This window comes from Puma concolor, chromosome E4 (assembly GCF_028749965.1).
Source record: "Puma concolor isolate L17-30 chromosome E4, mPumCon1.1.hap2, whole genome shotgun sequence".
NCBI lineage: Eukaryota > Metazoa > Chordata > Mammalia > Carnivora > Felidae > Puma > Puma concolor.
In genome coordinates, this window is record NC_141683.1 from 25,480,224 (window position 1) to 25,492,900 (window position 12,677).

Below are 12,677 nucleotides of genomic sequence, written 5' to 3' on the forward strand. Positions count from 1 at the left end.
ACCAACCAGTAATTTAACTGCCTACTAGAACAAAACTTAACAGTTTTCAGAGGGATGATAAGGACACCTACAGTCTCTATAATATATCAGCTAAGATGTCCAATATGTCCTAAAAATTAGTAAACATGAGAAAATAATGAGATCCATGGTCAAAAGAAAACCCAAGAAATAGAAACAGAACCACAGATGAGGTAGGTGTTGAAAATAGCAGACAATGATTTTTAAATATTGCTACATGTGTTTTAAAAATAACAAGAGAAAGGAAATTGCAGAAAATATATTGGACACTGAAAAAAAGAACCAAAGTGAAAATCACGAAGCTAAAAAAATATAATATTTAAAATTAAAAAAATGAATGGGATAGTGTTAATAGCAGATTGTACACACAAAAGAAAGGATCAGTGAACTTTAGAAATCATCTCAACTGAAGCACCCAGGGGGGAAAAAAGGCCTGTTTCAATGACGTGTGGGACTGTATCAAACAGTCTAACAAACATGAGAGGAGTCAAGGTAAGAAGTAAAAATGGGATGGAAAAAAGTATTTGCCAGATATTTTCCCAAATTGAGGAAAAAACCACTACCCACAGTTCCAGAATAGTTAGATCTTGCCCTTATCCAAGTCAAAGAAATACAATGGCAACCACACTTAGACTCATCCCAGTGAAACTGCTGAAAACCAAAGATAAAGAAAAGATATTCAAAGCAGCTCTCACGATGAAGAGAAACAAACTTACAGCTGTAAAATAAATAAGTCATGAGAAGGAAAAGTACAGCATCAGGAATATAGTCAAAAATATTATAATAATTTTTTAATGTAATAATTTTGTAGAGTGAACGACACTTAATTGTAGTGAGCATTTCGTAATGTATATGATTGTCAAATCACTATGTTGTACACCTGAAACTAATATAATATTGTGTGTCAACTATACTTCAATTAAAAAAAAAGCAACCCCCAAAACATTACCTACAGGGAACAACAATGAACCTCACAGTTGACTTTTCATCAGAAACAGTGGAAGCCAGAAAACAAAAGAATGACATATTTAAATTGTTGAGAGCATATTTTATGATTCCATTTATACAAAAAAAAATTTTATTTTTTTTTTTTAAAAACAGTCAAATGCTTACATTGTGTTAGAAGTCAGGATAGTGACTACTTTTCAAGTGGAAATGAATGGAAGGGGGCAAGAGTGGGGGCTCATGGGACACTGGAAACACTCCTTTCTTTATCTGGGTGCTAATTACATAGCTGCTTTCCGTTTGTAAAAATTCACTGAGCTGTACACTTTAAGATATGTGCATTTCTCTAAGTATTTTAAACTTCCATGAGAAGACAAGGGAAAAAAAAAAACCCTTGTAAAATACATGAAAGGATTAGAGAAAATATACATTTAGGACCTACTACAGTGTATCACAGTGATAGCAGGCATTTTATGAAAGCTTGTTATTATTGGTCTTATCACCATCCTACAGAAAGTTTTGGGAGATCTAAGTAGTCTGAAGAGCAGACGGGAGAGGCCCTAAGCTCCCTGGGGGCAAACCTAACTTGTCAATTTCATCTTAAGCTCTTTTAGTCTGCACAGTGCTGTGTTTACAGTATTCACTAAAATTCTCACTGACTAGCGCGTTTCCAGTTTAGGATAATATTCAGACACAAGGTTGCACTTGGACAGTTTTGTTTCTGCCCACTGCATCTCACTTCATACTTTGTAGTTGTTCTTCAGATTCTCCTAACCATCTGTTGACTTACAAAGATGGCAGTATCCTTATACCTTTGAATGTTACACATGCAACAAATACCTTGTTCTTTCAGGAAAGGCAGATAGGTGCCTGAGAACTAAGACACCAAAAAAGCCAAGCATATAAACTAACCCAAGCAAAAGACTACAGGCATCTTTGATGCACACGCTCCCTCTGAGCTGAATCTTCCTAAGTCCAAAAAAGCCTAGACCACCCAGAGAGAAGCCCCAAGGGAGAGGATACAGATGCTGCTGACCTAGTGTCACAGAAACCAAAGCTAAAACACCATCAACGGCACTAGCTGCAAAGCTCCTCTCAGTGTTGGCTTTGGCAGCAAACCTGACGCCCCTTATCAGCAGAGATACCTTTGAAGTAGCTGGCAGCCTTCCACCCTCTACACAAATAAGTTCAGCTTGCCATCCTATTCTTTTCTCCAAAGAGGATCTCTTCATCAGATATGAGAGAATAAAGCTCAATTAATCACAACAGATTTTCGCTACCATCAAGACAAACTGGGTAACAGGAACAGCCGTCTGTAAAGCACCGCGCCACGCCGTTCGTGATCATGTTATAACGTGGAGGAAGCCCAATCAATTGCAGATACTGTGTTCCATCGAAACGAGGTGTAGGATGGACTAGGGAAGAGAGGGAGGGGTAAATCAGTCAGCTACTCCTTCTCCCAAACATGTCTCCAGGTTAAACTCTTTCTCAGAAGGGCGGAACACAACCTTTGGAAGTCCGTTCTTTCTCCATTTATTGAATCTACACTACCTACCAGGAACATTTGACTATACCAGCATTGTGGATCACTTCTCCTTTACTTATTTATGACAACACTACCACAGAACATGCCTCCTTATAGTATCCAGTCTCCTCACATAAGCAAAGTAGCTGGACTCCAAAACTGTAGAAAATCCTGCCCTCATCTAAAGGGGACAAACAGTGGGGTGCCTGGGTGGCACAGTCGGTTGGGCGTCTGACTTCAGCCAGGTCACGATCTCGCGGTCCGTGAGTTCGAGCCCCGCGTCGGGCTCTGGGCTGATGGCTCAGAGCCTGGAGCCTGTTTCCGATTCTGTGTCTCCCTCTCTCTCTGCCCCTCCCCCGTTCATGCTCTGTCTCTCTCTGTCCCAAAAATAAATAAACGTTGAAAAAAAAAAATTTTAAAGGGGACAAACAGGTAGGTAGGTAACATGCACCACTTTCGGTTTCAAATCTCCTTTATCCTTTTATACTGCCAGACCCATTTCCTTGGTGCCAAATGAAATCTGATTAGCTGTGGCAAGTCTCTTGTGACCGATCAACCAATGGGAAAGGATACCTGAAGACCCTAGAGAAAAGAATTAATTGAGCCCTCCTACATTTCTTCCCCAGCACCCTTCTTATATCTCCCACTTTCTGCAGTGTGACTTACTTACCTGAATCCAGATTTACCCTTTGTCACCCTCCAAGAATAAAGTAGAGAACCACAATGGGTTGCCCAGACAAACCAGTCTAAATGCTTCACCATTATTGCAGGGGCAAATGTGGCTCACCTACAAGATAGATACATATAGACAGGATCTTATGACTTCAAATGTCCTTTGTGCTCTTAGGTTTCCCCAAGATGGAAACCAGAATACCTACAATAGTGTTTCTCAACCCTGGCTGCATGCAAGAATCACCTAGGCTCATCCCAGAGACTGATTCAATTGCCCTGGGATGGGGCCTTGGGCATGCTATTTTTAAAATTATTATGATTTAAAAAAATTTTTTTTAAGTTTATTCATTTTTGAGAGAGAGAGACAAAGCATGAGCAGGGGAGGGGCACAGAGAGAGAGAGAGAGAGAGAGAGAGAGAGAGAGAGAATCCAAAGCAGGTTCCAGGCTCCAAGCTGTCAGCACAGAGCCTGACGCGGGGCTTGAACTCACAAACCGTGAGATCATCAAGACCTGAGCCAAAGTTGGATGCTCAACCAACTGAGCCACCCAGGCGCCCCTAAAATTATTTTTTTAAATCAACTTTAACGAGGCATAATTCACATAAAATAAAACGCATACATTTTAAGTGTATAGTACCTGTTTTGACAAATCCACACACTCATGTAACCACCATTATAGTTAAGATTGTATGACATTTCCATAATCCCTAAGTTTCCTTGTGTCCCTCTGCGGTCAACCCCTCACCCTACCCTGGCCCCAAGGCAATCACTGATTTCGTTTCTGTCACAACAGAGTAGAACTATCTTTTCTAAAATTTCATATAAACAGAATCGTACAGAATGTTCTCATTGTGTCTGGCTTCTTGTAATCAGTATAATGTTTCTTGAGTTCATCTACATTATTGTACCCATCAGCATTGCATTTCTTTTTATTGCCGAGTCGTATTCATATATGGATATACCACAATATGTTTTTCCATTCATCTGTTGATGGATATTTGGGTCATTTCCAGTTTTGACTATTATGAATATAATATGAGTCTCCTAAGGCACTTATAACAAATTACTGTAAACTTGGTGACTTAAAGCAACATGCATTTATTCTCAGTTTTTAAAATTTGTATTCAGTTTATGTAAACTAAACAAACACCCAAGAAAACACCATTTCTCCCACCCTCCCACCCCCCTGCCTCTTGCAACCACCAGTTTGTTCTCTTTATCTATAAACCTAGGGTTTTTTTGTTTTTGTTGATTGCGCACATAAGAAAGATCACATGGTATGTCTTTCTCTGTCTTATTTCACTTATTAGCACAATGGCCTTCAGGTCCATCCATGTTGCTGCAAATGGCAAGACCTCAAGCTTTTTTTTATGCCTGAATAATATTCCATTGCATATATACACTACAACTTCTTTATGCACTCATCCAGTGACAGACACTTCTGTTGCTTCCATACCTGGGCTACTGTAAATAATGCTGCAATAAACACACAGGTGCATCTATCTTTTGGAATTAGTGTTTTCATTTTCTTCAGATCAATATTCAGAAGTGGAACTGCTGGATCACATGGTAGTTCTATTTTTAGTTTCTATTCTCTTACAGTTCTGGAGGTCAGAAGTCTAAAACCCATTCCACTGGGCCAAAACCAAGCATCAACAGGGCTGCTCTTCCCCTGGGGGCTTTTAGGGAGAATCTGTTTCCTTGTCTTTTCCAGCTTCTCGAGCTGCATTCCTTGGCGCATGGCCTCCTCCTCCATCCTCAAAGCCAGTGGCCTAGCATCTTCTCCCTGTGACTCTTGCTTCCTCTGCTTCTATTGCACAGCCTTCTCTTTTGTCTGTAATCTCCCTCCACCTCCTTCCAATAAGGACACTTGTGACTGCATTAGAGCCTACTTAGATACTCAAGCATAATATCCTCATCACAAGACCCTCAGACTCATCGTATGTGCAAAGTCCTGTGTGGATAAGGTAAATTCACAGATTTCGGGAATTAGGACATGGACATCTTTGGAAGGGACCATTATTCAGCCAACAACGAAAGCTATTATGAATAATTAGGTACAAGTCTTGGTGTAGGTATTATTTTTATTATCTTTTGCGTAAATACCTAGCCTTGGAATTGCCAGATATGGTAAGTACACACTTAACTTTATAAGAAACAGCCAAACTATTTTCCAAAGTGGTAGTACCATTCTACGCTCTCACCAGCATCATAAGAGAATGCCACCCATCCTTACCACCACTTGTTATTGTCAGTCTTTTTAATTTTAGCCATTCTGGTGAGCATGTGATATGCTTAATGGCCATTTATATATCTTTTTACTGAAGTGTCTATTAAAATCTTTTGCCTATTTTTAAAGATTTGGGCAGTGTGTCTTCTTATTATTGAGTTCTATGCATTGCAAATATATTCTCGCAGTCTGTGATTTGTCTCTCGTTTTCTTAACAATGTCTTTCCAAGAACAAAAGTCCAAGAGTGGATGGTGTCCAATTTATCTTTTTTTCTTTTATTGTTCATGCTTTTTACATCCTAAGAAGTTTGTTTCTTCAAGGTCACAAAGATTTTTTTTAAAAACTCCCCCAGTGAGTCTTACACACAGGCAGCATTGAGAACTACCAAACTACTGATCTATCAGGAATTTAACATAACTTGCTCAATTTAACCTTCCTACCATAGAAACATAGGCTAATAAAGGCAAAACAAAAGTATAGCTAGCTGGAATACTGGAGAGGAAAAAAAAAAAAAAAAAGAAAGCTGCAATTCAGAGTCTTGGACTGTCTGAATTGACTGGCTTCCAAGACTGAGTATGAGCAGCTAAGGGCTAGAAACAGTGAGCTAAAAAGCAAAGTGAGAGGTACTTTTGGTGTGTTCCAGCTAAGTGAAAGAAGAGAGAACAGAATTGTCCTCTCCCCTGTGGGAAAAAGCACACCCAAGTTTACTTCAGTTTAAAAAGAGAAAGTGGGAAAACTGATTTCTCTTCTTGGTGGGATTCTTTAGAACACGTCTCTCACAGAGACGATGTAGAGCTGGAAGTCGAACTTGGCAGTGTTTGGCCCCTGGTTTTGAAGCCACCGCATTAAACAAATGAAGGTGGCAGCAATAATATTTGCCTAAACCTTGGTTCCAACAAGGGTTAGACAGACTGAGCTTTCATTACACAAAAAGAGATGTCAGGAGCACCAAATGGGCTCAATTTCCCCTGGAGTCCTAGACAAAGTGGGTCTGTTTCTAAGCTGTGGACAGGAGGCTACTTTCTCTAGATGTTATATTTAGCTAAAGGAATCTCTACCATGGCTTCGCGCAAAATGTAAAATATGTCCCAGCAGACATAACCACAAACCAGAGTGCCAGCAAGGAGCATCCCTTAAGGGGGTTCAGTAGTACAGAGGGGCCAATTGTACAGCCGCCCTGACATCCCCAAATTAGCTGAGTTAGCTGTGAGCTGGATTTTTGGCCAGTTCTCACATTTAATGAGTCTTTGTTTCCTTCTTACTAGAGATCCTGCCCCTGGGGAGAAAAACACGTTGTCCTATTTCACTGTCAACTTCCAGCTGCTTGCCCAGACACCAGGTAAAAGAAACAACCCAATGCAGGTGAAAGAAACAACCCAATGTTGATGTCTAACACCTCCAAACCTTTTGAAGGCTTGTGTGCAAGAGGAAAGGTTGGGTTAATTCCATAACTAAGTGAAATATCTGGATTCAATAGGAAAGAGTAAGAAAATCCAAACTACCCTCTTCTCTGCACACCATACCCAGAATCCTAACAGAATACGTAGAAAGAACCTCAAGTTCTAGGGCCAGATGACTGGATTTAAATAGTAGCCTCACCTCATTTTTTGATTAAACTCCCTCAATTTCAGTTTCCTCCTTCATAAAGTAGGGATAATAATAGCAACTACTTTATGGAATTATTGTAAAGATCAAGTGTATAAAGTGCTTACTACTGTACCTGGCACATAAACGTTCAAAAAATGTCAGTTTTGATTATCATAACCTTTGCTAGTGAATCAATAAGTTTTACAGATTAAAAAAAAAGAATTATAAAAGGAAGAAAACCTATGCCTTTTGCCAGTGAGAAATAGAGCCAAATCACATAAAACTCAGGTGAATTTTCTCAGGTATCCATAGCTGAACCAGAAACAAAGGTATCTTTTCTAAAGTTTGTGTCTCCTGAGAAATGTGGATTTCCTTTATTGCTGGAACTGAATTTATAGGGAAAAAAAAAGGTATATCTACTTCACACATTTGGATTCCAGTTTGGCCTCTCTTGGTTGCTGGTTATTATAGATAGAAGAAGCTGAAACAGTGCTTCATTTCTCAAGAAAGTCGATCTTTAATTGCCTAAGCTAGCCCCCTCTCCATACCCACATCCACTTTTGTTTGCCCATATCCTGGGGACTCCAATTTACTTGGATGTAGTTCATCATAGAACTACAGTGTATTAGATTTTGAAGGCAGCATGAAGATCATACAGGCCAAACACTTTTTTTTTTTTAAACTTTAGGGAACTAAGGCACAGAAAGAAGTAATTGTCTAAGGTTTCAGAGTTACTAGCACAGCTAAGCTCAAGAGAAAGAGTCACTTGGAAGAGACCTCTGCTCTGATAGAGCAAAGCAAGCCCTGGGAAGCTTCACATAACTGACAGCGTGGCCAGGCTCATTCCTTAGTTCTCTTATCTGATTACTATATCTTAACCACTGGGATTCTAATTCTTTATGTGCGACACACTTTAAACAAAAGAAAATACAAAAATTGAGGTATGGAAAGAGAATGCTTCTGTGTCCATTACTAGAAAGGAGAGAGGCTCTCATCTGGCCAAAACAGAATTAATTTACACTTGTGATGTGCCAAACCAGCATCTACCTTAGAACCCTCTGCCTACATTGGACCCCAGGGGAGAGAGAAAAGAGATTATTCACCCAGTGGGATAGTAAACATTGGCTATTTAACAGTCTTATGCATATCTCTAATCAACCGTAATTTAACTGATGAAAAGTTATAAAGATCAAGAGAAAGTCCTATGAGCTGCAACCATACACAACAACATGAATAAATCTCACACACATATATTGAATGGGAAAAACCAGACGGAAAAGAGTACACACTGTATGAGTCTACTTATAAAAACTAAGAAACCAACTAAAACTAATCTCTGCTGTTAAAAGTCAGCACAGTTGTTATCCTTGGAATACCCTTCCCAACCCCCCAAGGACTAGGAGGAAGCATGAGCGGGGCCTCTAGGGTACTGAACTAATCTGTTTCTTGATCTGGGAGCTGGTTATCAGGAGTGTTCAGTTTGTAAAAATGCATTCAGCTGTAAGACTGTGGTATGTGCAACTATCTTCAATGGAATGTAATATATACACAGTCCTATGAGTAATTAGAAATTCTGCCTTATACCCCCAGCAAAGAAATGCACAGTTCATGGAGGTCAACTCTGAGACCGTGGCTAGGAATATCATCCACAGGCAGATTTTCCTTCTGGAGGGCAAAGTCCCCATGTCTTACATACAATTCGTGCACTTAGACTCTTGGTGAAATGTGAATGGCACCCAAAGAACCGGAAACATTTGTGGCTTTAATAACTGCTGCCTTCAGCCTAAACACCTGTGAGATCTGGAGGGGCCATAATACTTCTTCAGCTTGGTTCTTCTCTACCCTTCTAAAGCTGGAAGAAAAGGGAGCTGAAAGCTTGGGTGCAGTCTAGACAGCTGAACGTCCCTCACAGAAGTTTTTTCTTAGATGAACAGAGAAAATGAGGGAGGAAACGATCAGTCAGCCCCTGTCCTTCTAGAGATAGTCTAAGAGGCCCTCAAGGTCACAGTGAAGAGCTGAAGTGGCATCTGATTACTGTCAAGGTTCTACCTAAATAGGCTTAAAATTTTTTTTCTCATAAAACTGTATATATTTAAGGAGTATGACATTATGATTTGATACATATGCACAGTGAAATGATTATAGTCAAGCCAATTAACATAACATCTCACCCAGTTACCTTGGTGTGAGTGTGTGAAAAAAGCACCTGAAATCTACTCTCTAGCATACTTCCAGTATTCAATACAATATTAACTACAGTTGTTAATTTTAGTCACACCCACACACCACCAAACATTGCAGAATAATTCAAAAGAATGACAAGGAAGCTAGAACAGACGCTGGAAACCATGAGGAAATGGTGAAAAGTACCTTCACCCCTAAATGAAGTATGGCCCCAACCACAGCATAGCCAGGTCACTAAAAATAGCTGGTGAACTCCGGGAGGAGTTATCTTTCTCTTCCTTCTTTTCATTGTCAGATGCTTTTTACTCTTCATATCCTGTCTCCAAGACACAGGAAAAGCCCCAACACAGATGCAATTATGTAAATGGAAGATCCTAAATCATGTTCTTTTTCATGTTGGTGTAAACAAAAGAAATTGGGCTCTAATTCCAGACCTACTAAGATCTGGAAAACTTCCAAATGTTAAGAATTGGAAAACTGACTACTATTGGCCACAGCCCTGTTTACTGAAGTCCTTTCTCTCCCAGCCTCAAATTTTAACAGTGGATTTTGTCAAATGATAACCAATGAATTTCCTCTATATGAAACCAAAGAAATAGCTCTATATACCCTCTTTACACCCAAAACTGTGGGAAGATTATTCGCCTTCTTTAAGATCTGCTGGGGATGTCAGAGCTTGAATGTTAGACATGGTACATCATGTACAATGGTTGGGGCTTTTACCACCATGTGTAACCAAAAGTCATGAATCAGTGACTCCACTGAGAGCTCAGGTTGAGAGAACTCCTTAGTTTCCAAGAGACTATTTCCACTACCGACAGATAAGGTCAATTTGGCATGAGTTTCTTAAGTTTACCACAATTAATTTTGAGTTTTCCCTTGGTCAGATTTTTCAACTTACACCCAAGGAATTATGACAAACAACTGAGTTCCAAAAGCATTCAGGGACCCAAAGACCAAGATATGACATGATAAGAATAACCAAATTCATAAGTTCATCTTGGCTAAGATCAGCACTTGGAAAGAAAACTAAACCGAATCACAAACATACATGAACTAGAAGAGGAAAACTTAAAATGACTCTGAAGGTCCCTGAATCTCAACAGCCTTACAGCTCACTCAAGGAAACCAAGCAAACATCACTATCACTGATACAGGCAGATTATGAACTCTGTTGCCAGTCTTGGGGTTGTCTCTCTTGCAAATGGTTACTCTCCCAAGGCTACTATTAATTCAACTCAGAAAGGAAGAAAAGAAGGGCTATTCAGTATTTTCTCACCACGAGACCATGGTAAGGAATGACCAAGAGAAAGCCTTTTAAGTGGGCCAATACGAAGGTGTTTCTCTTATTTACAAGGTGGTGTCATCACCCCACCCGGGTAGCTCCACGCCTAGAAATAGCTATATACCTTTTTAAAGAGTCTTCCTGAGTCCTCGCTGACTTGGACAAATCGAGGAATGATATTATTCAGGTAGATGTCACTCAGGGTGGTGTGGTCCCTGCTCTCCCGCTTCACCTGGTTTAATAGGAGATTCCAGCAGTTGACTGGAGAGAGAACATTCTGATCCTTCCTGCGGAGAAACAACAAGAAAGAAAAATCAGTGTTGGTGAGTAGCCAGAGCCAACAGCTATGACTTTACAGTCCATGTCACAAAATCACAGTGATCAAAGCCAAGCCAGAAACAGATATCTTTCCTAAAGCTTGCACCTCTAGTTTTCTTTTTTTCTAAAAACTCAGTGCAGACAATAAGAAGAGTGAGAAGGAGAGGGAGGAAAGAGGAGAAGAAGAGAAGCAGGATTATCTGTTGAGCACCTATTATGTTCTAGGAACTTGGAAAATGTTTGATGTGCATTATTCCCTAAGTTTTATCATTTCCTTGTAAGGAAAGAACTACCATTATCCCCACTTTACTAATTAGAAGACTGAAACTCAGAGAGATTGCCACTTGCCCATGGCTAGTGAGAAGGAGTCACAGAGACAGTCAGAAGGGGTCAGGGACCAGAACCACAGCTCTGTGTTGTCTGACTAGAACCGGTCTAGGCTGTTTGACTCCAAAGTCCATAACCTTAGCCATTAAGTCATTTGGTTTGTGTCTAGGGTTGAAGACAAAACTTAGAGGTCTAGAGACAAAAATCACGAGAGGACACAGGCCACCCCCTCCCCCCCCCCCCACATTTATCTATATTTGGATTCAGTGAAGACAACCTTGGAGGCATTTGCCGTGAAAAAAGTCACCAAAAACACGCCAGTCCCACAGAATGCATCTAAGGAGGTTTTGACTTCCCCCGGTTGAGCCCTTTTGTCATGTCCCATACAGCCAAGAGCACAAACCATATCTGAACAGGTGTATTCCTACAGCTTCTACAGTCCGAGTGGGGCAGTAAAGTGCCAAACCTAGGTGCTCATTTTTTAACGAAAACACTGTGATCCAAAAGAATTTACTGATCATCTACTCAGTTCACAACACTATTAAAGCAACAGAAAGTTCTGCATTTGCAAGTTGGGTTTCTTTAAAAAGAGAAACAGAAAGTAAGGGTTGTTTGTTGTATTATTTATCAAGGGCTTACTGTGTACTTGGCACGTGGCTGGGCCCTGTACTCACGTTGTTTAACTTGAACCTTACAACAGCCTGATGAAGGGGGTGTTATTAAGCGCATTCAGCAGATCTGGGAAATTGGACTGAGAAAGGTTAGATATCTTGTTCAAGGTCACAGAATTAAAAAGTGGCAACGCTCAGATTCAAAACCAAGCCTTGTGATTGTAGGGAATGCTCTTAATCATTGCAAACAATCACAACCTGTTTATCCTGTTCATTTCTCTTTCCCCTCTTTCCTCCCTATAGTCAGACTCTTAATGAAAAGAAAGTGAGTTGACAGTGGCTTGGTTCCTGAGTCAGCATTGCCTCCATTCAGAGCTGGAGGCTCTCGGGCAGCTGTGATCTGCAGAGCATGGAATTCAACTTTAGAAGGGGCTTTTCCAATTCTGTAGTAAGGTAACTATTAGCAAATAATCACACCACAGCTACTCTGGCTTCAGAACATACCAGACCGTTAAGTCAAATATCTGTCTAACCAGCACCAAGAAGCTACTTCAAACCAATGAATACTGGAGTCCAAACTGAAACTGTCCTATATCTGCCCCCACCTCTGCCCTACGCACCACACATCTACAGCCAAAATAGCTAATACTAGGGCTCCTGGGTGGCTCAGTTGGTTAAGCATTCAACTCGTGATTTCGGCTCAGGTCACGGTCTCACAGTTTGTGCGATGGGAGTCTGCATTGGGCTCGGTGCTGACAGTGCAGAGCCTGGTGAGATTCTCTCTCTCCCTCTATCTCTGCTCCTCCCCCACTGGTGTGTGTACAAGCCCCCTCTCTGCCCTCTTTCAAAATAAATAAACATTAAAAAAAAAAAAAAACCTAATACTTATGTGCTGACCACTTCGGCAACATTACGTCCACTTATCTTCCTAGGAAAAAAAAAATCAAAAGATTTCTATGGAAATAAAAATACAT

The 12,677-nt window shown here is 40.3% G+C and overlaps 1 protein-coding gene across 6 annotated transcripts in view; it reads right to left on the reverse strand.

Moving 5' to 3' along the window:
- Window positions 1-12,677, reverse strand: part of SRGAP2 (SLIT-ROBO Rho GTPase activating protein 2) — a 235,426-nt gene that overhangs the window by 105,690 nt on the left and 117,059 nt on the right. For all 6 annotated transcript variants that reach the window (XM_025921150.2, XM_086693631.1, XM_025921151.2 and 3 more), the window contains exon 4: window positions 10,572-10,734. In XM_025921150.2, coding sequence (XP_025776935.1) covers window positions 10,572-10,734 — 163 coding nt within the window. The remainder of the gene's footprint in view (window positions 1-10,571; window positions 10,735-12,677) is intronic.